The sequence below is a fragment of the Anticarsia gemmatalis genome, chromosome 16 (genome assembly GCF_050436995.1).
Source record: "Anticarsia gemmatalis isolate Benzon Research Colony breed Stoneville strain chromosome 16, ilAntGemm2 primary, whole genome shotgun sequence".
Lineage (NCBI taxonomy): Eukaryota > Metazoa > Arthropoda > Insecta > Lepidoptera > Erebidae > Anticarsia > Anticarsia gemmatalis.
The window spans coordinates 2,930,253-2,956,377 of NC_134760.1; the positions used below are offsets into that span (position 1 = coordinate 2,930,253).

General features: G+C 34.0%; 2 protein-coding genes across 2 annotated transcripts in view; both read right to left on the reverse strand.

Moving 5' to 3' along the window:
* LOC142979199 (neuropeptide CCHamide-1 receptor-like) overlaps positions 1-26,125 on the reverse strand; it is a 215,115-nt gene that overhangs the window by 73,456 nt on the left and 115,534 nt on the right. The window lies entirely within an intron of this gene.
* Positions 24,818-25,947, reverse strand: LOC142979211 (uncharacterized). Its single transcript, XM_076124020.1, has 2 exons — positions 25,801-25,947; positions 24,818-25,280 (listed from the first exon to the last, which is right to left on the reverse strand). Exons 1-2 carry the CDS (start codon positions 25,814-25,816, stop codon positions 24,868-24,870), a joined length of 429 nt encoding a protein of 142 aa, XP_075980135.1. The 5' UTR covers positions 25,817-25,947; the 3' UTR covers positions 24,818-24,867.

Sequence of the window (26,125 nt, forward strand, 5' to 3'; positions counted from 1 at the left end):
TCACTGAATCTATGAGTAGCGGTAAGCAAGTTGATGTAATATATACTGATTATACAAAATGTTTTGATAGAATAGATCACACCGTGTTAATTACAAAGTTACAGTTAATCGGGATACGAGGAGATTTGTTGAGATGGTTGACATCTTATATAACTAACCGTTCGCAAGCTGTAGTGGTCAATAACTACATATCAAGTTGGGTAAAGGTACCGAGTGGCATTCCGCAAGGTTCCCTCCTCGGTCCTTTGTTATTCCTTATATTCGTTAATGATATAGATAAGTGCTTCCAAAATTCCCAGGTTTTGTGCTTTGCTGACGACATGAAAATTTTTACATCTATTTCAACGCCTACGGATGTCCTTGGTGTCCAATCGGATCTTAACCGCTTAACCGATTACTGTAAACTTAATAAATTAGATTTAAATCCCTCTAAATGTCTGGTCATGACTTACAGTAGAAAAACCAGAACTGTATCCTCGGAATACTACTTAAATGGCCACAAACTACAACGATGCACGAATGTTCGCGATCTCGGCGTTATACACGATCCTAAATTACTTTTTGAAGATCACATTAATAGCATAGTAACCAAGGCATACCAGGCACTAGGGTTCGTTATACGTACATGTGATAGTTTCAAAGAAGCCAAAACACTAAAAATTTTATACTGTACCTATGTACGCAGTATATTAGAATACGCAAGCCAGGTTTGGAACCCGCGATATAATAAATACATCTCTAGAATAGAAAATATACAACGCAAGTTCATAAAATTTTTATGCTATAAACTTAAAATACAATATAAGTCCGATGATTACTTTACTCTCTGCAGAAAATTTCATATACTTCCCTTAACTCATCGCCGCGCAATTGCCGATGTGACTTATTTGTTAAATATGTTATCCGGTATAATTGATTGCCCTGACCTTTTAAATAAAATTAGTTTGAATGTACCATCGAGAAGCGTGAGACATTATGTGCCTGTGCACCTACCATTAGTCTCTACAAACTATCGTCAAAATGCATTTCTCTGGCGAGCAGCTAAGACTCTAAATGGACAAACAAGAACACACGACTTCGATGTATTCACTAGTAAACCCAGTTCAGTGAGGCGGATGCTCAGTCTTGAATTTTTTTCCATAGATAACCGCAATAAATTAACATAACAACTTTTTAATTTAGATTTTTACGTCTTAATGTTTTACATACTTTTTGATTTTCATTATTTCGTACATTATTATTATGTTTGTATAAGTTCAGTGCTCACGCATCATTTTTATTTTTATATAAAGTAGCTAAAAGCGGAGACCTATAATTGGCTGTCTGTTGCGTATTGTATGCATTTAAAATGTTATTGTTTGCTGTTGGTCTTCCAAAGATTAAATAAATAAATAAATAAACCAAAGTAGGTATCGCGATTAATAATGAAGCAACCCACTAAATATGATTAGGGACAACAAATCCCGAACAATTAAATTGACAATAGCACTAAAAGTTTGAAGAGCAATTTAGCCGGTATTTCTTTCTCAAATTGGGTAGGCTTAGACTGTTTTTGAGGACATATTATCTATTAATATACTACTTTTATTCATAAATCCCACGCCTGTCTAAAATCTGTCTATTAGTGGGTGTTCTTGTCATACTCTATCCTTTTCTAAATATGGATTTCAAATTAGATAAAATAATCTAAACTATGTAATTATACAAGAATATTTGTTTTAATGTAATTATGTTCGTAATTACTGTAAAACCTGATGAATAGATTTTGATAAAATTCAGTACACAGATAGCTTTTAACCTAGATTAACACATGACACACTTTTTACCTTAGGAAATCTTTTCACGCGAACTAAGTCGCGGGCAGAAGTTATATAGTAGAAGATTCTATAGAAAACGTAAACGCACAGCCCTCACTTATAAAAACAAAATATACAATGAAAATATAGAAATATCCGAAAAAACGTAGCTCACAAAACTCTAGCAGCATTTTATACACAAAATATTATTGTCTATTTGCATATACCTAAACAGTCGGTTAGACGACCTTAGTATTGTACTGAAGAGTCAGCATTGTCTCAGACAGTGTTTCTCAACCTGAAGTTCAATGACCCCAGGTAGTCTAGGAATGTATACATAGAAGGCCGCGGTCCTAGCTTGGAAATGTCATATTTTACTTTTCAATTAGCCTAAGATTTATTATTTTATCTGCGAATATTTCAAGAAATAGAATGTCAAGTAAGAAACTGAATGCTGCTATTTAGTAGAAATATACTTTTTTTGGTTTCTCAAGGGATCTTGCCTCTGTAGCTCGGTTGATGATGTATGCGACTAGCGTGCATAGTCTCGGGTTTCATCCGGTGCTGGCAAAGTGCTATAATTCTTTTCTAATTTTGATAAGAATATTTATTCATAGTAACCCGGAATCTACATCTTTAGGTATAACAGGCGTGGTGTTATGCATGTATTTATTCTAGGGGGTCTAGGAGTCTGTGAACAAGAAAAGATTAAGAAACGCTGGTCAAAGATTTTGTTCAAAATGGTACAGTTAAGCTCCTGGAAGCCCCAGGCGGGGATATTCTTTCAGTCTGTTCTCAAAGTGCTTCGGTATAAGTTTGTAGTTTAATCTTTACGTATGGGACCTTTGTGTGTAGGTTTGACTTTAGACGATAGAGGTCGCTGACTTGACAGTGTGTATTTATTTGGCTCTTGATTTAAGTTTTGTTTGAATGGGTTGCAACAAAGTTGGGATACTAGTTAAGTACAAATTGCAAAAGCAATTTGTATGACAAAAGTCACTGTTTAAAAATGACTTTGGTTAGGAAATTATTTTTAGATGATTATGAATGTTAGGATAATATAATGTCACGATCGTACCTATTGGCATTCTCTGGTCTCTGCCTGCACCTGTAGATGGTGTGATTATATTATTATGTTTTATGTTACGATTATATTGTATAGGTTATTTTGCATCCATTCCATGTTCACAAATCATTACAAAAACGCCAAAATGAAATGACTTGCCATCATTTACTATAATGATAATGTCAATAAAATTGTATTTTGCATTTTCACGTGTCAACAAAATGACTTCAAAGTTTCAAGCTTTACGATATAAACGCTGTAATTTCACGTCATTACACTAATAACAGAACATTACACCGAATTTCTCTTAATATGACTTGACAAAGTTTTACGAAACATACCAAATGACAACCTCTACCACGAATCACAATCTCATTCAGTAATATTACTGCGAAAACATTTTCGATACACACACCTTACTTACTAAAACAGCCTAAGAAGTACTAAGAACACGTTTTCGATACAAACATCTCAGTACTAAAAGGGCGTATGTGTTGTACATGTATATGGACTTACGCTGTTATGTAATACGTGACTGTGTACGTGTCAGTTCGTCACGTGAAGGTATTACTGGCTCTCGAACGCACGTTGTTCGTCACAGAAGTGTCAGCGTGTGAGCGATTTTTCTCCGTGACATGAACACGAAGTTGCAAGGTAGTACTTGTGTTGCCATGCCAATATTACTTACGGTATTCCATACAAATGTAATAAGGTATTATTTTGAAGGACGATTCGTTACGCAACCTTATAACGTAGGGATGCTGTAGGAAGATACAACAAGCTGTTTTTTTTGCTCATATTTATAAGGGGTTTGAAAACCCTAACAAAAGTTGTTTTATAAAATTTCAATTTATCCGTTCTTGTAAATAAATATATTATGTTCCCGAGATTAGCGCGTTCAAACAAACAAACAATCAAACAAAAAAACTCTTCAGCTTTATAATAATAGTATAGATTGAATAAATGTATAAACAAAACTAAATAAAATAGTAATAAACAACACAAGTACACAAGTACAATTTTCGGCTTTATCGCACAGTGGTAATCGCCTCAAGGCAACTGTTATTTTTCAAGCTGCAAGCAAACTGTGTTTCAACTACGGTGTTACATAGGTATCTTGTAAATCGCAGTACATTCTTTGGCTAATCGCATCCTGTAAACTCGCTCATATGACAACGCTTTTAGGAACGCTTTCCACAAAAAAGAAATGCTATACTAGGTTACTATAAATGTGTTTGATACCTACCAAATATGTTAATTAGTCTCTGAAGCATACCAGTGCAACCGAATTCAGTTAAGCTACGGTTATTATATGGGAAATTTCATTATATGAGTTATGGATGCCACTTCGATGCCTGCCGAAACGTTACGCATTCTAAGCTAACATACCTATGTGTTAGGTAGCGCGATTGTCTACAGTAGGTACTGTGGAGTATCGAAAGTTTGACATTTAAAATGTACTGCCAAAATAGTTCCTACGACGCCCGTCAGAGGCGCTGATCATATTTCATACAAAATTTATCGATTATTAGTCGATTGTCGGTAGTCGACACTAGTAGAGAATCGAGCTTCTGATTACATCCCGTATTTTAATATATTAGGGAAGCCGTTGAATTAGCAGAATCAGTCAAACTATTTTGTAACTTAGTTTCTACGCAATCACAACATAGCTCATACGTGGAAAGGCACCCTTAAAGTAACGAGTATGTTTGAACTTCGCATAACATTTGTTATCACGTTTTGTTAACGATCGCGTGGAAAATTTGTTATAATTTGTTATAATATGTTTCACTCTGTTATAAAGTTTACGGTCCCGAGAGTGATGCGGTCAAAATAAATGGCCGCTATTTACGTTTGTGTTATGACCCAACATTTGTGAGCATTTGTCCTTTGGGTTAAAGGTTAAATTCAAGGGCTTTGATACATTTTCTCTGTTGATTTAACCGTAATAAAATGTTAAGGTTTTAAATGCGTCATCAGAGATTAAGGCACCTACCATTAAATACCCTAATTAAAGTGTTAATTACAATATAAAACATTGGCGTGAAGATTTGGTTACCTATTTAGATGTTTGGTAAGAAATGGTTGGCGATTGAAACTAATAGAGGAGTTTGAGGAAGACCTTTGTCCAATAGTGGCACAGTATAGGTTAGAAAAAAAGTGTTTATATACTGATAGTTAAGCTACTATCTGTATATGTTCTAAGCCTGGTTCGTCTATATAAGTATTGAGAAGAATTGTGTTTATCAGGTATTTGTACCATAGTACAGACTTCGTTTAGTTTGGTATCTAATGACGTGTGTGAGTTGTCCAATAAATGATAATATTATAGTAATATTACAGATGGGTGAAATTTCATGTGCTTATTAAAGCTAGTCGATCTCTGTCGTTTCAAATAGATAACAGTCGCTAAGAACTCTTTACAGAGTACCTACAATCTACGAGATGAAAAAAGTCAAGTATATATTTTTTTACGAAACTTTTTCAAACTTTTATATAGATCTATCTCCTAAAATAAAATGTCGTAGCAACTAATATATTATAACTCTCAAACAAATTCGATAAAGTTAATATTCTTTTGTTTTCACTGAAATAACTTCAATAATATACAAATCGATCATTTCGATACACCTACGTGTGTTCACAAAATAGATATGTACAGAAGAAAAAAAATATAACTATAAATTATATTTACTTCTTGACGTTACCACTACATGTCACATATATTTAGCTTTAGTTTTGATAAAGTATTTATATACGAACTAATAGGTATTAGTCAAAAAAAAAACATACATGATTAATGTTTATATTACCTTTAAGGGGAAATAGTGTGAAAATATTCATAAGAAGCTTGTGCACACAGCTATGGCTCCTATAAAAAAATATTTCGTTCTTAAGCAAAAAAAATCGAAAACTTATTTATTAATTAATTGTATCTAAAACGCTTCACTTATAATGACGTGAGGAAAGATAAACAAAGATACACATGTTCACATTTAATTTCAAAATATTAGAAGCACGCGAAACAACGCTGACGTTTTTGCCAATAATAACACAAACTAAAATTTTGCTCTACAACTCTTAACTAAAATATACATTATACTATTATTATACATATATTATATTGTGCAATATGTTTGTCAATTTAGACAAAACACACACTGGGACGCAGGAACAGGCTAAATAAAACAAGAGATGCAATATAATTGTACAATATCGTTGCAGTTTTATTGATTATTAAGGGGCGGCCTTAGCGATAAATATATAGCATTAGCTGACTCCTGCAACTTCGCTTTGTCACATAAGAGAGAATGGGTCAAAATTTTCCCCGCTTTTGTAACATTTTTCACTGGTACTCTGCTCCTATTGGTCGTAGCGTGATGATATATAGCCTACAGCCTTTCTCGATAAATGGACTAATGCACATTATTCCATAGAGAAAACATTTGACATTGATAGAAATGTTTAATTCTAATTAATTCTTCCTGGTTTTGTTGTGGAATAATGTGCACACTTCAGTATAAAGGGTTTCAAAAGATTGAGTATGATCAGCTACTTTTGGAGCTGACTGTACAATCTCGTTGTGCAATATTATTGACTATCTAGGTGCGACCCTAACTATAAATATATAGTTTTGGCACGATACCTTGACTAAAGGTGCACTGTTATCTTGTAAAGTCGTCATTACCAGAAATAGACCACGATAACAATCGGCCTATGTGCGGACTAAACGTGCCTTAGCGCTGTACTCCACACGCGATGTTAGGCCTAAAAACAATGATTTATGTACACGATACTGTTTCAGAGATAAGATACAAATTGTTAACAAAGTAAGTGACATTAAAAACAATCTGATAAGCTTTGTATTTTCTAGCCTACGTTTATTTTTAACTGCCCTATGTATTGAGTTAAAAAATTAACTGCCTTACTACAATAACATTAAATTTTAGACACTACATACGACTAGACACGATTTTCTTAAAGTCTTCACCGAATTATTAAATTATGTGCAACAACTGAGAAATAGAAGAAAATTGGTGATTTATTTTCGAGTGCACTGTATCAGCATGCGTGTCAGCGTAAGCGTGGTTTCAAAGCGTTCCTTCTGTGCCTGCTCTACTTTGTGGAGTTTTCTTTACAAAACGGACGACCATATCGGACCTATATTGGCTATAATATTTACATAAAATATTATTACGATACCTTAATAACACGATATTGCTTCGTTCCGGGATTTAGGAAGTGTAGCTGTCTTATTGATGTCGTATAATGTAACTAGGTCATTTTATTTTATGGGGAAAGGACTGTGAGGAACCTTGAACTTTCTTATGAGTTGTGTAAATCTTTATGGGGTAAACGTTATATTTTAAAGAGTTAGTGAAGGGATTTTTCTGCCTTTGTTGATATCAAAGGTCAAACGGCTTTGGTTGGCTTATCTGATGGCCAAACGCATGTTCGCGTTAATTCCCGTAAACTATTCTGCAATCAACATGCAACACGAAAGTGTAGCATATATGTATATGACCGGTATAGTTATAATACAAATCTATTCAGTAAAAAATCTTATCTTTCTTACATGGACATGAATGTTTTTAACAACACACCAAATCTTAAGAACTCAGAAAGTTTTCTTAAAATTATATGTTTTGGTGACAATTGAAATCGTAGTAATTTCTAATATATATAATAATCACTAGCTGACTCGCGCAGCTTCGCTTGCGTCACATAAGAGAGAATGGCTCAGAATTGTCCACGTTTTTGTAACACTTTTTACTGTTACTCTGCTCCTATTGGTCGTAGCGTGATGATATAAAATATCTTTATTTTTCACGAAAAATATTCTCAAAATTATTTATATCTCTTAATATAACGAAATTGCGCTAAGGCATATCCGCCATTAAAACAGTTGCCATGACAACGGAATTTTGTTATTTCAATGTCATTATAATATTGACTATTCGCGACTTAGTTCGCCACTTGAATTTTCCCGGGAAATGCGTCATTTTCCCGGGGTAAAAAGTAGCCTATGTCCTTTCTCGGGTATCAAAATATCTCCATACCAAATTTCATGCAAATTGGTTCAGTAGTTTAGGCGTGATTGAGTAGCAGACAGACAGACAGACAGACAGAGTTACTTTCGCATTTATAATATTAGTATTTTTGCACTATAACACTTAAAATTGCGGTCACGGTCTATGATGTTATCAATCAAACACATAATAAACGGTTGAAATCGAGCCTCTACAAATATGGGTATCAAATTAACGAGCCACTCAAATGAGCACTGCATCAAATTAGTATCTGTATAATGAACAAAATTAATTACGTACTTATATTGTGTTTCATTTTAAAACAATATTGGATGTTCAAAAATGTACTAGCGTTTCAGGACATTAGGCAAGTAACTTTAGAAGTGCATGCTACTTAATTTTAAGCTACCTAGTTACTTTAATATTGCATGAGTAATCCATAGACAATATTCTAAATATGATACGAAAATATGTCAGTCTATTCGCTCAATCTCTGCCTACCCCAATTTGATGTATGCACGGTATGTATATCAATAAATACATACAGACATACATAAATAATATCATGCTCTTTCCCTATACGGGTAGGTATAGACCAAAGAACGCTACTTGTTACGATTCTTACAAACTTCCTTCGTCTCTCTCACATCCATACATCTTGTCATACAGGACCACCGGTAATCGGAAATTTTATATGTTTTTGTACATCAGTCTGTCTGTCTATTACAGTTTCACAGCTAAATTGTTAAGCTATTAGTAGTTTTAATGAGATTTATCATGGCGACAGTCAAAGATCTGTGTTCTAACGTATGTTAATTACATTTTCAATTTATTACGCTTTGTAGCTGAAGTAGGGAATGCACGAGTCAGTCAGCACAGAAGATGTCAAACATAGACCAAATCTCTTTACCACTGTGTAAGGATCTATATTTGTCTATGCCACGCTTCCCGATCTTGTGTCAATCTCATCCACTTAATGGGTACGGCGTTACGGCTTACGGCCCGTGAAACGTGCAGCAAATACAGTAAATAATGCATATTAGATACATAACTTATACTCATGGTTTTATTGTAATTTAACTACGGTCAATTTATTGGTGCATTTGCTGACAATTGCCGTGACTGCTTCCGTGGCACAGTGGTTTAGGTCGCCACGTCGCTACCATTGCGATGGGAGATCGTGGGTTCGATTCCCACACGAGACAATTATTTGTGACGTCCACAAATAAACGGTTCTGGTTGTACTTTGTATCCGTTGTTTGTATGCTTGTAAAAGTCCCCGCGTCACACGAGCAATTCTAATTACTCCTCCATTGAACATTAACTAACATCAATTTATTTTTTCATTTTTTACGTAAACACAAAACGAGGCTTGGTATCCTAGTAGGGAAAATGCAATGCTATAGTAAAGTGATGCCATGTGTGCCAATTCCGGAATTTTATTATTTACTAAAATTGCAATGCGAAAGTTTAAAAGTGGTGACGTCATGTCAAGTTTCGGGTTGTTGATTTACTGAACTTGCCATAAGGGGAAACGACACACAAGTATCTCTAAAATACATGTGGAAGCGGCCTTAAGCTAGCAGTAAATTAGATAGATAGTAGTCAACTAACTAGTTCACTTTGAAAATTAGCCTTTAATCGTCATATAGAATGCCCCTTTTAGATAGCAATCGTGCTACCAGCCACACTTGCTAAGTGTCAATCTTAACCGTTTGGCAGTTTGCCAGCACTGAAGTGCAAACCCATCACACTCGCGCTGAGGCGTTACAGTCTCGTTTGTACGTACATGAAATATTTCATATTTATTTTATAGGGATTCAAAGTGAAGTTTATTTTATAATTATTGAAAATATGCATTGAGTGTATCCGTGGTGCAGTCGGAAGAGCAACTGACTGGAGATCAGGAGGGCTCGGGTTCGATTCCTAAGTCGGGTAAATTACAACTTTACCTAAATCCGGTTGGACATACTCGTTACATGGGACTGACATTGTTAACGGCAGGACGTGAGTGTATTTTATATGCCTCTGCCTACATTTATTTAGTAGTCTGATTTTTTTGTCAATGTGCGTTATGATTATTTTGAATGTTTTGCCCATTTAATTGATTCATATATAAACGCTCAAGATATTAAACAATCATAAAAACTATTGACATAAAACAGCGATTACAATATTTCACAAATAACATCTTATTCATACTTTCACAACCGAAAAGACAAATGTCACTTCTCCGAAATAATACTTAAAACCATAAACAGCTTTTACAGGAAGCATTTCTCTGAGGTTTTTACTCGACCATAATGTGGAATTTTCGTCAAAATAACTGCTAAATAAACGTGAAAACATTAAACGACAAAGGAAAACGTAAGTTGAGTTTTTGTGGTTTTTCTGTACACTGTAAAAGCAAGGTTTTGTAACCGCTTAGATGTACATAAACATGGATGTTTTTACAAAGTTCTCGGTTATAAATTTAGAACTTTCTTCTTGAATTACGTTTATGACAATTTATTGTACGAACTTTTACAAATAGGCTAGTTGGGAAGAGTTACTCGCTACTGTTTTTGTGTACGTGATGTTCCAAGTGCAATTTGAGTAAATTATTTTTGAAACATGTACGCTATGTTAAGGTATATAGGATAGGTCTTCGACTATAGTTCAATAACTGAGTAGAGAGCCTTTTATATAGGTATAAAAAGTTCGGAAATAAGAACATCAGTGATCATTATGCAGCTGACGGTGGCTTGTTTGATACATCTACTTTTTTTAAATGCACTGAATTATTTATTGGAATCTAGATAAATCATCTATGCCAAGATTTTCTAATTAATTGTCATTCTATATTATCAAAGGTTCCGTAGTTTTACTATTAAAGTGTAAAAAAGACAGAGAGACAACTTAAAAATAGTTTTGTTTAACTCCTACAGTTTGTCCAAAGATTAAAAAATATTATTCACGGTATCATGTACAACAAAATACAAGTAATCAGTCCACCATTGTGAATCGAGACTCTGTTATTATGCTTCAAGCAAAACAACAGCGCAATCTGCCAAGACAAATGACAGCAAACTTCATAAATTAAACAAGAGTTTGCCAACTCAAGTCATTAAGGGCGTCTCCATTGCTGTAATAGTTCAGAGTCTAACCCTTTGCGTTCGCTAAAGACCTGCAATCTAGTTAACAAAGTTTCTTGCATCGTGAAAAGACAGATTTAATGCGATTAAACGGGAAAATAATTAGGGGTTGTTGTCGCGACAAATGTTGAGAAGAGCTTTAATGTTCTATGAAATTGTAAGAACATTCTTGTACTTGTGTTTTTTATATTTTTGAGGAAATAAAAAAGTATGAACAAAGAAGTTGACTAACAAATTCTATTCTAGTTTATCACAGGGAACGGCGACTCAATCTATTTATTACAACGACTTTAGGTAAATACCAGGTACCAAAGAACGCAATACGATCTCCACAAATTTATTTTCTTTCATTTGCTACTATACATCCGGTCTAACATGACCTTAAGACCACTGTGGTTTCCGAAAAAATATCCACACAGTTGCAGCAGAAAAAAGTTCGTAAAAAACAAAATACTCACCCAGAAAAATAAGACACTACTTAAATACTAAATACAACTACTCACCCAGTTAAATAAGACTGCTATTTAAATTTCAAACACGACAATGTACACCGCAATTTTGAGAATTAACCATTGAAAAGAAAATAAGAGTATAAATAAGTACCAACACGTGAAGCATTCAAAACATTAATTGAAAATTTTACTTCAACGGAAAATATTCTACTTTTCATACAAATTCAGGGTATACATTTTGCTATTGTGTGATTCTCGGTATTTTTATGAATTGAGAAACCGGTGGAAATGCTTTTTTCAATTTATTTTAAATCTGTTAAATATGAGAAGTACAAGAATATATTTTTGGAAGTTATGTAATTCTTAGATAAAAAGTATTTTTTAGTAAATATCTAGATATATTTGACTCATTACTGTCCCACTGGTGGGCGTAATGAGGGATGGGTAAGGCCTTGAGTCCACCACGCTGGCCAAGTGCGGGGTAGAGACTTTACATACCTTCAAGAATTGTTCTAAAAAACTTTCACGCATGCAAGGTTGCATCACGATGTTTTTCTTCACCGTTGAAACAAGTATATTTAAACAAACTATAGAAAAAAAAACGTTTATAAACATGCAACAATTATTTGATGATGGTAATAATAAGAAAACAACACATTTGTATATCCATTAATTCATACAAACTCACGGATTTAAAATAAAAGTTTTATTTACGGATATAAATATAATTATTCATACCTGAAATTTCTGGTCTCATTTGTTACCAATAACAAACAAAACAAACGACCAAAACTATTAAAGCCACAAAAATTTATATATATTTGTTGTAATTCAACACGTGTCATCGAACCACAGTTGAACCGGTTCGAGCCGGATAATCACACTACTAATTACACGCAAACACATTCATAAACCTTCTGCCCGGCTATACACGAGTATAACCGCTTATAGCCCGGTATATCCGGCTATAGCCGGTTACAGCCGGTTGTACCCGGTTTATGCTCGTGTTAATACCGACACAAGTGCAGTGAAGTGTTATGCTTAGCAACAGATTCATTAAAAGTTTGTCTGTGGTTTTAACTATACGCCTCTTTGGTTGTAGATTAATATGTAAGAGTATGATGAAATTCCTTTAAAGTTTGTTATATAAGTAACTAGCTGACCCGCGCAACTTCGCTTGCGTCACATAAGGGAGAACAAAATTTTCCCCGTTTTTGTAACATTTTTCACCCGTACTCTGCTCCTATTGGTAGTAGCGTGATGATATATAGCCTATAACCTTTCTCGATAAATGGACTATCTAACACTGAAATAATTTTTCAAATCGGACCAGTAGTTCCTGAGATTAGCGCGTTCAAACAAACAAACAAACTCTTCAGCTTTATAATATTAGTATAGATTAATAGTGATTTTATTACATAAAACAACAACATATAGAATACTTTCTTTTTCAGTGCGCTGTAAAACTTTTCATAAATATGAAATCCTATAAAACGTGGTATGAGTTTAATTCGGCAAGTAGTTCTCATATCAAAATGATTTGCCGCAGACGTTTGAGTGATAAAATCTAATTGACAATAGGCTTAGCTGTTAATATGGTTGTCACGTCAGTTTCGTACTAATAAAGGCTAAATGTCCTAACGCCTTTACCATGGGTCGTTGACCCTATTGTCTTAGTTTCATTATTATATTATGAGTAATAAGAAAAGCGGTTGGTGTAAGAAGGAATAATTTGATAACGTTTTAGCGTCGAATCTTTTTTATTTCTGAAATTTACTTCAAATTTATTTTTTTAAATATAGGCGTCTTTGTCTAGTAATGATTACGCAAAAAAAGCTTAAATCAAACATTTTCAGTGTCTTTATTTAACGCACAGTAATGTTTTTGTCCAAATATTATTGTTAATTACACTTAAAATTCTGTGTGAGTAAATTTATCTGTTACGATTTTTTTGATATCTTTCTTACCATAAGACTTAGGTATAATCATAGGTAACTTATAAACTAACACATTAATTGTAGTTATATAAGTAAACGATCTTTTATAGATGGGTGAACGCATAGTGGAATTTGAGTTATATATATAGAGTCTCCATGCTTCAAAGGGCACGTAAAATTCGTACCGGCTGTTGTCTACGAAGATAACAGTCTTTAAGCCAGGCGGCTTAAACCACTTTGCCACTAAGTTGACTAATAAAACAAAAAAATGAAATGACCATCAAAATCCAAACCCCGAAAACTTCGAAGAAAACTATACAAACAGCCATTTGTGCAAAAAAACACTCCTATGATTAGACCAGTTATTACATTATACGATCGCTCAAAGTCATCAGATAATTGTCTCTCGTCCTTTGTTTGATGTAATACGATCCGTTTGTATACGAACAAAGACACTGAAAATAACATTAGGATCGCAACATTCTATTTCGTTAGTAGTAAAAGTGTAGACAAAGATATTTTGTAAATCTGTTTTTGTTAGTAAGATAACTAAATATAGAATCAAAGATTGATGTAGTAAAAAAGCAATCTGCAATATAGTTTTCGTTTTGAAGACAAACAAATAAAGCAACATTATTTTTTACTCAAGGAACATTATTTTTTGGACTCAAGACCTAAACCCCTCCCTCGTTTGGCAGGAGACCTATGCCCAGCAGTGATACAATTGGTAAAAAAATCTATACTAATATTATAAAGCTGAAGAGTTTGTTTGTTTGTTTGAACGCGCTAATCTCAGGAACTACTGGTCCGATTTGAAAATTTTCAGTGTTAGATAGTCCATTTATCGAGGAAGGCTTTAGGTTATATTTCATCACGCTGCGACCAATAGGAGCGAAGTAGCAACGAAAAATGTTACAAAAACGGGGAAAATTTTGACCCATTCTCTCTTATGTGACGCAAGCGAAGTTTCGCGGGTCGGCTAGTATAATACATTTTTGTACGATTCACAGATGGCTTTCGTGTTTAAAATTACCCAAAATTTGTATAGGTAATGGTAACCAGGCATATTTATTGTGGTAAGTGAAAACGATAATAGATTTTACTGGAATTTGCCGAGTATTTTAACGAGTTTTTATTCATTCGGTACTATAGTTACGACAGTTAAATAGCAAAAAAAAATGTCGTTTATTGCATTTTGATTAAAAATACGTGTATTTATATAATTAATAAAATTCATGCATCAGAAATTTACCCATATTTTACAATTTTCGAACGCAGGTTCGGGGAATCGGCAGTTTGTTTGTACTATTCAACTGTGTAAAACTGTGCTTGAATGTTTATAATATCGAAGAAAGAAAAAAATTGCTACTACTTTTAACCTATCTACCTATAATACTGTCCCACGTTAGGCAATAGTCTCTACCCGATTTTTTGATAAAATTAGTTTGAATGCTTAGCTGGGCACAGGTCTTTACGTATAAAAATTGTTTTAGGACTGAGCCCATCACGCTGGCCAAGTGCAGATCGCATCAAAAGAAAAAACAATCTATACGTTTAACTGAAGAATAGAATACGGGAATTAACGCGAAACGCAGGCTGATTCAGTCAGTCAGCCTGCGACCACGGCGAGTGCAACCTGCGCCGTTAGGCATTTTAAGGTAAAATGCGTGTTCGCGTTAATTCCCGTTTTCTATAATTCATTAAACATGCAACGCGAGAGTTTAAAAGTTATGACGTTTGACAGAATTTTCAGACAACAAGGTTTCATCACGATTCCTTCACTCAAATGATAATTACTTCTCATACACAGTAAAGTGTATTTAACGAATATTAGATGTTTAAAAGCAATTTATAAGCTTTTAAACTTAGGGATGATAATTAATTACAGCTAAAATTACACGTCCTTATAATTATGAGATGACGTAATTAAAGTCGTTGCTACGTCTCTAAGTACTTACCGATATTTTAATTACGTCGCTGTATATTTTTAATTGATAATTTTTGATGAATTTGTAATTACAAGATTATTTAAAAAGGTTTTAAGGGTATTTTCTATTTACTCGAAACACCATTAATTAATCTATATAGTTCTTAAGTAACATTTTTCAGTGCATATTATTCGTTGTGTGTGTTGTTTTCATTAATTATCTACCAAATATGTTCACAGCTAATGCTACGCGGTATTTAAAGTGATTTCCACGTTGTTCTGAAATTATTGTTAAAGCGATTTCCACGTTGTACGGCTGGCATTGTTAGGCTCTATTACCACTCATGGCAATATTTGTGTAAACAATAATTTATTAGTTGCTTTAGGTCAAATATGTAGAAATCCTGTGACAGCCTTAAAATTGAGAGTAAAAAAAACATCACCATATAAATATCAAAATAAATCAAAAGTAAATCCAATATATCTTCAAACAAGATAAAGTAAATAAAAGAAAGCTTTGTTTCACTCAACAACTCGCAATTGTAGCGGCGCGCATTGTTTCAGTCTGTTTCAGTATTTAATTTCTATTTCAAGTTCACTTTAACGTGCTCTCAGATGTACCACTTAAGAATGCAGTCTGAGGAGTACTTGGAAAAGGATAAGTGTATATTTTTGAGTTCTCTTTAGGTTACAATTCCTATATGTTTACATTAAGAAGTAATTGTTTGAAGCATCATTTTATATACTTGATTCCTCTGTGGTCTACCGCGTCTGTGAACCGGGCGAGGACGCTTATTAATGTAGGTGAAATGTTTTGCATAAACAGTAATCTCTTAGCTTTATTAATAGAAAAGAGTCACTAAAAACTACAATTAAAGAGTTATATTACACACCACAATAAATGGCTCTGATTACCATTGTGTTTCATACACCTCTGCCTACATATTCGCGTCGCGGCTTACCGATATACATAAAACTAGCTGACTCGCGTTGCTTCGCTTGCGTTACAAAAGAGCGAATAGGTCATAATTTTCCCCGTCTTAGATGCATTTTTTACTGATGCTCTGCTCCTATTGGTCGTAGCGTGATGTTATATATCTAGCCCATAGCCTTTCTTAATAAATAGGCTATCCAACAGTAAAATATTTTTTCAATTCGTAGCAAAAGTTCCTGAGATTAGTGCGTTCAAACAAACAAACTCTACATTATTATAATATTAAGTATAGATTAGATTGGTTACTCTTATGCCACCGACCGGTGTCGTTGCGATTCTGTTATTAAACCCAGTGAAGGACTTTCATTAACCTAGAACTGCTTTTTTACTTGTAAAACAGAAGATACATTGAATAAACCGTAAACCCATTCAAATAATCACTGGTACATCTGAGTTAAGAATCCTAAGATCTAAGGTATCAGACCTTAAAGGCTTTGAGTGGGTATAAATTGAAACGGGCTTAAGTTTAAATTAATAGTAATCCTGTTGATAAGGGATTTAGAGATTTGGAAAGTTTAATTACAACAAAGAATGAAGGGGCGTTTTAAAAATAGCCCGTTTTATTTAAAAGGGTTGACTTATGTGGACATTTTGTCCTGATTAAACTTTCTGTCAAGCTGGTGAAATAAGTGGTAATTGAATTTTTTTTTTCATTTCGTGTGGAAGTCATTTTTGTAAAGTGATTGTACAGATTTGTAAAGTGAGTGAACTAGTACAAGTTACAAAGCTACTGTAAAAATATTTTAGTGTAGTTAATATAAATTATTATTGACTACTATTTTAACTATACAATCTATTGATTAGGGAATTAATATATATATATTGCATTTTTCATTATAAATATCGCGAATTTTAATATATTTTATGTACTATCGAGTTGTTGACTTTGATGTCGTTTGTATTTAAAAATATTCTTTAAAAAAATATATTTACATATTCGGTATGTTTCTCAGTAAAATTTTTGCTTTGCAAAATTTATTCGTTTCATTGAAGATTTTCAAAGCCGAATTACGTATGAACGATCAAGTATGATTGCATTGTAAATTATATATTTTGTACTAAAGAAAACATGAACCCACGCTATAAATATAAAGCAACGCCAAATAGGTTAAAAAATGCATGTGAAACTAGAATTTTACGACTAATACTTTAAAATTGGCATCCAAATATCTTGAAGTCTGTAGCTCGATTCTCTACTACTATCGACTACCGACAACCGAACTGTCATCGAGATATTTTGTATGAAAATCTGATCAGCGCCTCTGACGGGTGTCGTAGGAAACATTTTGGCAGTACATTCTAAATGTCAAATTTCGATAGCTAGCCGGTTGTCGGTAGTCGATAGTGGTAGAGAATCGAGGTACTGAACATGTTATAAATGTTGTAAAGTCGCTTGTTGTAAAGTTTTATAGCGGTCAGACAAGTTTATATAGCTATCGTTATTTTAGTTATAACGTTACTGAATAATAAAGCCGTTATGGCAGTAACGTGTTGTAATATTGGTTATTGAGAGTTCTTTTTGGGACTGAATTTTTATTATTTGGTATTATAATTTTGCGCAGTATTTGAAAGTTAGACGCGGGTGAAATTGCGTTAGATGTTTTTTTATACCAATTTAATTTAATGTGATAAGGGTAAGTTGGTATGAAATAATCACTCTTTTATACAAATAAAAAAGAAAAATAAATTAAAAATAAATTTTGCTTACTCGAGAGTCTCATAAGCTGTTCTTGTAGAAATGGGAAGTCCTTTATAAGCCAGTCTTGATTTTAAAATGTATTTTTACTATGACAACATCTCACTAAGATTTTCAGAAAAATCAGACGATACAGCGACAAAGATAAGAAACTAACAATATAAATAAACTTAAAGGCGGCATAACCGTTTACCGATAGAATATAGCCAGTGAAGAAACTATAAACCCGACCGAAGCCATCTAATATTATAGTATAGTGTCTTTCATATCTTTGGCTATATAGATAAACCCGAAGCCAGCCAAGCGTTATTTTATGCAAAAATAAAACAACCGAATAACGCTTTTATATAAATGATTTTCGAAGCTTACGTGTACGACATTTTATCAAAAATATCATGTTTTAAACGGTTAATAAATTGTTCCGCGAATTAACCGGGTCATTTTATTATCCGGTATTTTGAGAATCGGTTATGAGTTATTTGATACGTTGATTTATTATTTACTAGCTAACAGGGCTTCGCTCGTACTATACATAATGTCACACCTGTTATATACGAAAGTGTAGGTTATTATTATGAAATACAGGTTTCGCAATTAACTAATTAAATTATAAAAAAGCATTGATGATTTTGACTGCCTCCGTGGCGCAGTGGTTTAGGTCGCTACGCCGATACCACTGCAACGGGAGGTCATGGGTTCGATTCCCACACGGAGCAATTATTTGTGCGATCCATAAATAATTGTTTCGGGTCTGGTTGTGCTTTGTGTCCGTTGTTTGTATGTTTGCAAAAGTCCCCGCGACACAAGAACAATCCTTAGTGCGGGAGTTATCTTTTTAAAAAAGAAAAAGAGATGGAAATAACTTGCCTCTTCTGAAAATTTGAATAAAATAAGTAAGTAACGGAAAAATAAGATTTTATCTTAAGAATGTTTGGAGAAATATAATGAAACGCGATAAAGTACTACTGTGTGCTCATTATGAAATATGTAATATTCGCGTTAACACCACACTCTATTATACTGTTGTACTACACTATTTAAAATTGATTGAGGAAATTGATTAAACTGTGAACAAAACATGCCTTTTTAAATTAGATTGCTTATAAATATAAGAAATATGTACTTAATTCATGCTCAGTACCCTTTCGAGAGTCAACAAGAATAAAGAACCATCATGTACGCATATTTTAGTATCGGTAAGTTTACAATCACTTTAATATACATATATTTGTTTTGGAATCTATATCTATACTAATCTATACTAATATTATAAAGCTGAAGAGTTTGTTTGTTTGGTTGTTTGTTTGAACACGCTAATCTCAGGAACTACTGGTCCGATTTGAAAAATCGCTAGTGCGTTAGGGAGCCTGACATTTGGTGTAACGGTTATCCCACGAGGCCATGGAAACGAGGGAATATTGTGTATTTTTGTATTATGCACACACTTTGACCCTATATTACCTGCACTGGTGGCTGGTTGCAGTGAAACTGGCCGCCACGTTGTAGCCGAGTATGGGCCAGGTAGGCAGTGCAGTATTATTATAACATGGTGTTTTTGTATATGGTGAAACGGGTGTTCTATTTCGATTTTTTCTACCTACATCTTCGTCCACCTGGTAAAACAAGCAACAAAATTTAATTAGAATGTTTAATCTCTTTCAGGATTATTAGTTATGGCGGTGCAAATCTACGCTTCACAAGACATCCCGAAAGATTGCACTACATGCCCATTGCTTTACTCACCATTGTGCGCTTCAAATTTCAAAACATATAGAAATTGGTGTTTCCTTCATTGCGAAATACGAGAAACGGGAGAATACTTGACCTATGTACCGGGCACTTGTGAACAATATATAGCGGAACACGAAGGCTTGGATTGTGGGTGCCCGCCGATAGACGAACCTGTTTGTGCCAGCAATGGACAGACGTATGAAAATCGATGCGAGTTAGGATGCGCTCACATTCCTGGCTTGTATTTGGTACACGAAGGACCATGTTACGTGAAAAAATAAATTGTAACTTTGATGTAAACCTTATGTAAATTGAAATAAAGGTCATTATTATAATTAACTTCGTTTTAAAAATTAAATTGTCTGTTTATTATTAAATAGTACGGTTTCAATTCTGAATCAGTACAGCGCGGAGAGCCCAGGTGGAGATGACAGGTGGATCTGAACTCTCATACTAAAGATTGGCATCAAAAGGCTTAACGGTCAGTTTCTTCATCAAAATTAACAGCCAATGTATAGGATTAAAGCAAAAAATACGATCAAGTTACTTCACGATTTTACTAATAGTTTTATGAAAAAAAAAATGCGTTTACTACACAAATGTTAAGTAACAGTCAATGACTTTAGATATGTATGAAGAAACTGGCAGTTAGACACCGTGCCGGCCTTTACCCTGCAGTGGATCATTATGGGCTGATAAAAAAATCAATACAAATCTTCTCAAAAAAGAAGAACCATTTTTCATATTTTAGCCAATTTACTTAGAGCTTAGTAATTTAATCAAACAAGCGTAACAGACTGACGAAATAACTTAAGCCTCGACAACATTAGTACAGATATTCTTGACTGCCTCTTTATGTCTCCGCGCAGGGGTCTCGGGTTTAAATCCTAGGTGGAACCAAAAAGTCTTTTCTGAGATTTTTTGCTAAGAATATCTCAGCGATTGCCAAGGTTCAGGAAGTTGAGGTCGTAAACCTTCCTGCCTAGGACAGCATGTAAAGCCAACTGTCACGGGGCGTGTTGGTTTAGCCGTCACACTAGGCTATAAGCGTGAAGAAATGGATAGTATACCAGTGTATTGTGTACACACTTGAACTCCATAAATAAAGTTCTGCACAGTTGACTGGTTTTCATTAAACCAGCCGTCGTAGCTGAATATCGGCCAGGAGGACGTTATACATATCCTAAAAGAAACCTAAGGAATTATACAGATAATATAATATACTTACCATTTGTAATATCAAAAGTCGTTGGATACAAGCAAAACGGCCGAATGTTCATAACAACGTGTAATAAAGATAAAAATAAATGTACAACATAACAATTATGATAATTTGTATTTGCTTTCTTTAATATCGCTTTGTATGAAAATGTTTTTTTGTAACAAAATGTACAGTTTAGATAGCCCATTGAAAAGTTAGGTACAATCAGGGTTGTGTTTTTCAGAGAACGCAATTTTATTTTTTAACGTTTTTTAACGTGTCATATGAAGCCCCGACCCCCTTTTTCCATGACGGCCGGCGGCCAAATTTCGACTCGAACATATTTTCTTTTATTTCACTAATAATACTTTTTGTACCAGTCTTCTATTATTAACATAATAATTACGTGCACCTTTAAGTTCAAACGTACTCATTACTCAGTAACGAGACTGACTAACTGAGTAACATAAAGACACATTATTATATTTTTTTAAACAATGCTTTAATTTCAACCTGAAACTTACAAGTATAAAACTGCCAGTTTATTTATTGTTATAATAAACTTTATTTCACAGTTTGCAAGTTAATCAAAGGTTTGACAAGGTCCTTTGTAAACCGCGTAAATACCAGGAATGTATGCGCATCCTAAGAAGCATCTATTAAGATATGTCTTTCCGTTGCTGCCACAAACAGTATCGTCTGTCGGCTTGCATCCACAAACCAAGCCTTCGTGTTTCGCTTTATAATCTTCACAAGTGCCCGGCTCAAAGGTCAAGAACTCTCCCGTTCTTATCATTTCGCATTTGAGGAGACAATAATTCCCATATGTTTTGAAGTTTGAAGCGCACAATGGTGAGTAATGCATTGGACATGCAACGCAACTTTGGTCTCCATGTGAAGCGCAGATTTGCAGCGCGATAACTAATAATCCTGTAATAGATCGAATGTTCTTATTAAATGCTTTGAGTTATGTCCGAGGATGTAGGTAGAAGTACCTATATGAAATACATAGACTATAAATTTTCAATTTTAAACTAAAATGTCATGAACAAAAAGTCGAAATTTTAATGTGAATGTTCAAATCTTACCGATTCCAAAATACATGACTGTTTTTTACGCTTGCTTATGTTTAAAACGGTACTGAGTATGAAATTAGTAATTATTGTGATATTTATAAAGCACATTTAATTTAAAATTATATAATTAGCAATCACGTTTTGTTCACAGTTTAATCAATTTTCACTTATTGAATATTTACGTATTTGAAATTAAATACTTATCAGTATTTTTTCTTGTTTCATTATATTTCACCAAATGAATACATAATTACGGTACAGTCTTATTTTACAACTAGCTGACCCGCGCAACTTCGCTTGCGTCACCTAAGAGAATGGGTCAAAATTTTCCCCGTTTTTGTAACATTTTTCGTTGCTACGCCACTCCTAATGACCGTAGCGTGATGTTATATAGCCTATAGCCTTCCTCGATAAATGGGCTATCTAACACTGAAAGAATTTTTCAAATCGGGCCAGTAGTTCCTGAGATTAGCGCGTTCAAACAAACAAACAAACAAACTCTTCAGCTTTATTATATTAGTATAGATAACACATACTCTTTTTAGTAAGCAGGTTAAACTAAGATATTTTCAAATATAAACCAAGAAATAATTTGATAATTAATTGATTTATTTATTGCTTGCACTCCTTACATTACTGTGATATCCGAGTAGTTTTAGTATGAGCCTCACACGGAAGTTGTCGACGCACGGTCCGAGGATTAGGCAACATACCAATAACTTTTAAAAGTTTTGAGTATACTAGAAATAAATTGTCACTTGTTCCAACGGTGAAGGAAAACATCGTGATGAAACTTTTGTAAGCCAAAGGTATGCTAAGTCCCCAACCCGCACTTGGTCAGCGTGGAGGTTTTAAGGTCTAACCCCTCCCTCATTCTGGGAGGACACTCTTGAACGGGTTAAATTAATTTATTTTATGTTATTCAAAGACAGGCAAATGAATGTAATTCACCTATATAGGCTCTACCGTTGCAAATCCTATGCACTAGCGTACTTACCTATTCGTTATATAAAGTGCGTGACCAAATTGAGAATAAAATGAGGATTTAAAAAAATTTATGGTACTTGGCTGGACGCAGGAATTTAACCCGACACCACGTGTTTAGCTATCAGTGTCAGTAGTGCTTGCCTTAAATTCCAATCCAATAACTAGATGACATTGTACAAAATTACTACTAGAAAAGAAAACACAAGTCAAAAAGTACTCGAAAATAAACTAACAAACTTGAAAGAACAAGAACTGTACATTGTTAGAGTAAAATATCTAAGAAAAATCTAGAAAAGTTCAATACAATTTAGTTAGAAGCGACACCCGTTGTTCGGATACTGGAACGCGCCCACAAAAGGCACTAACTTGTGGTGGAAGAGTTCGGTGTCGCGTTCCATTTCCTTCGTTGTATAAGTTGAACATTCTTATTGTGACGTCTTACACAACGAAATTATTTGAGACGATGCGATGTTGAGAAACAACTATTATTTTATTTCAAGTTTTTTGTGTGAACTTTTTCTTTAACCAGTTAGGCTCGAAATAAATTTTACCAATAATTAATTTTGGACATTGAGATGTATGGATGGAAATGAAGCAAACGTAGTTTGTAAGGATACCAAGTGGCGTTCTCTGGTCTCTGCCTACGCCTATGGGAAAAAGGCGTGATTTTGTGTATGTATGTAATAAGGATATTGGAAAAAATTGATGATCGCTAGTTTGTATAACTTAGTACATCAAAATTAAATCAACGAACTAGTCACATGGAAGCTGTCCATAACTGCCCAAATATAATAATATATTATCATAACGGGTAGCTCTAAGAGCAAATGATTCTACAGATTATTACAATCATACGTAAAGAGTTACTGCTTCTTGAACTCTACCCGTAATTGTGATGTTATTCTGGAGTAAAAATATCGCGCAAAGGGACATCTATATTTAGAATTTTGGGACATAAATCTTACAGAGTCCTGAGTGTTACAAAAACAGGTACGGCAATTTGTTCAGGACATATTGTCTTGGCAACATCGTATATTTCTAACTTTTGCCTACGTAAGGCCTCCTTTCTACCTACGCTGATGGAGGCCTCGTACGTCCGTCAGACGCACCGGTTAGGCACCTCGTACGTCGGTCGCATATACGCGTAAACATAGACACAGAACTTACCGCCAACGACAAAGTCGCTGTCTGATAAAGCGTTGTGTTTACTTCTACGCTCGGCCGATGTACAAGTAAACAAACGATGTGACCGATGGCAGCGTAGGAGAAAATAAAGCCTTATAGACCTAGTCAAGGTTTTTCACAAGCTGTCACGAATGAAAAAGACGTCTGGAAGTCGAACATATCATACAAAACTACTTTTTCTTTAGCAAAGTCGCAAGTTTCTAGAAATTTAGTTGTAATTATTTCAGTCTCGTATTTCGTATGTTTGTTAGATATTAGGTTCAGGTAACATTTAGATACAGAAAAAGATTAATTTGGCTTTACAGTTATTGATATAAATAAAAATGTGTGACTAAAATGATCTGAGATTAATGCGGAAGGAATAATAAAGAATTATGTTTAAAATCTAAGAAAATAATATTCCCTTAAAGGAAGAAGACTAAATTGATGTGTGTATGAATATTTAAAAAAATAGTATAAAGAAATTTAAATAAAAAAGATTACAAGTAGACGAGGCAGATGAAAACAGTCAACATTTTATTATTGATTAATAGAAGATCAAAAGAAATATTGTTACCACCACTACACATCAGCGTAATACACTTGACTCAAAATAAAACAACGCATCAATTACAATTCCATTCTAATAAAAAATAATCACCACACAAATTTTACTTCAAGGAAGTTCCTCAGCTTGGTCTTTTTCACTCTTATCATCTTGTTCTTTGCGTTCTTCTATGCTATCATCAACGTACTTGCAAGGTCCTTCATGTGCGAGATGCAAACGTACGTGATCACCTTTAGCACATTCAAGGTCACATAGACTCCCATACGTATTCCCATCACTACCACAAACAGGTTTGTATATGAGGGTGCATGCACAAGATCTTTGCGAGTCATACTCTTCGCAAGTACCCGGCCTGTAAGTGAGATGCCCCCCTGCCTCTCTCAATTCACACCGAAGGAAGCACTCGTTGGCATATGTTCTTTTATCTGACCCGCATACTGGTACCCAGGTCTTTGAGCAGACGCAATGATCTCCGAAGCTTGGATATGATGAGCACACAGCTACGACTGACAAGATTGCTCCTAAAATTTGCAAAATTACTTTAAATTCTTGTGTTATAAGATGATTGCCTCATGCTCAAGAGACCTGTGAGGATTTATTCAATAAAATTACTTTAACTTAAGATGGATGTTGTTTCGGAGTTTGTTGCTTTCGTTGACTAGCTTATATTGTTATTCGAATTGGTATAATGCGTACGATTAAAAATGCCTTATTTATATTTATTACCCCATCCGGCAGATTATGAGAAAATTTTGTGGGTAAGTACATATTTACATATTATTTATGAGTAATACACAGTACGTAAATACGGTAGTTCATATTAAGTTTAAAATTTCCTATATTTTATAGGAAGAAAGGGCGCCATTCCCTAACTCATTTTTAATAAGTCACCTTTCATTTTTAATTTATGCAAATAAAAACCTATATAGTATCTTCCTATTATCTGATCGTCGGATTAATTAAAACTTCCGTTACCCTGGCAACATATCCATTATAAGTTTTTTTTAAATAAAATAAAGAATATAATAATGCATATCTTACCAATTATGAGAAACATATTCTTTTCTAAACTAATCCGTGCTCGAGCAAAAAATGGTAAATAACGATATCTACGTATTTAAGAACATTTATAAAAGCGTATAATCTGAATTGCTTGTATTCATTTTCCGCTCAAATCTATTTTAATAGTTGGTCGATTATATTGATGTAAATGTTGTGTTATCAAGGACTTTTGATTTAATTCTCACTTGTTATCGCTGAGTGTTGAAGAGATGGATTTGATACAGTGACGTTTCACTACGTCAATGATCAAGAGTGGTAAGGGCTTGATTTACTGTTTTAAATGTATCAGTCCTTATCGCTACTG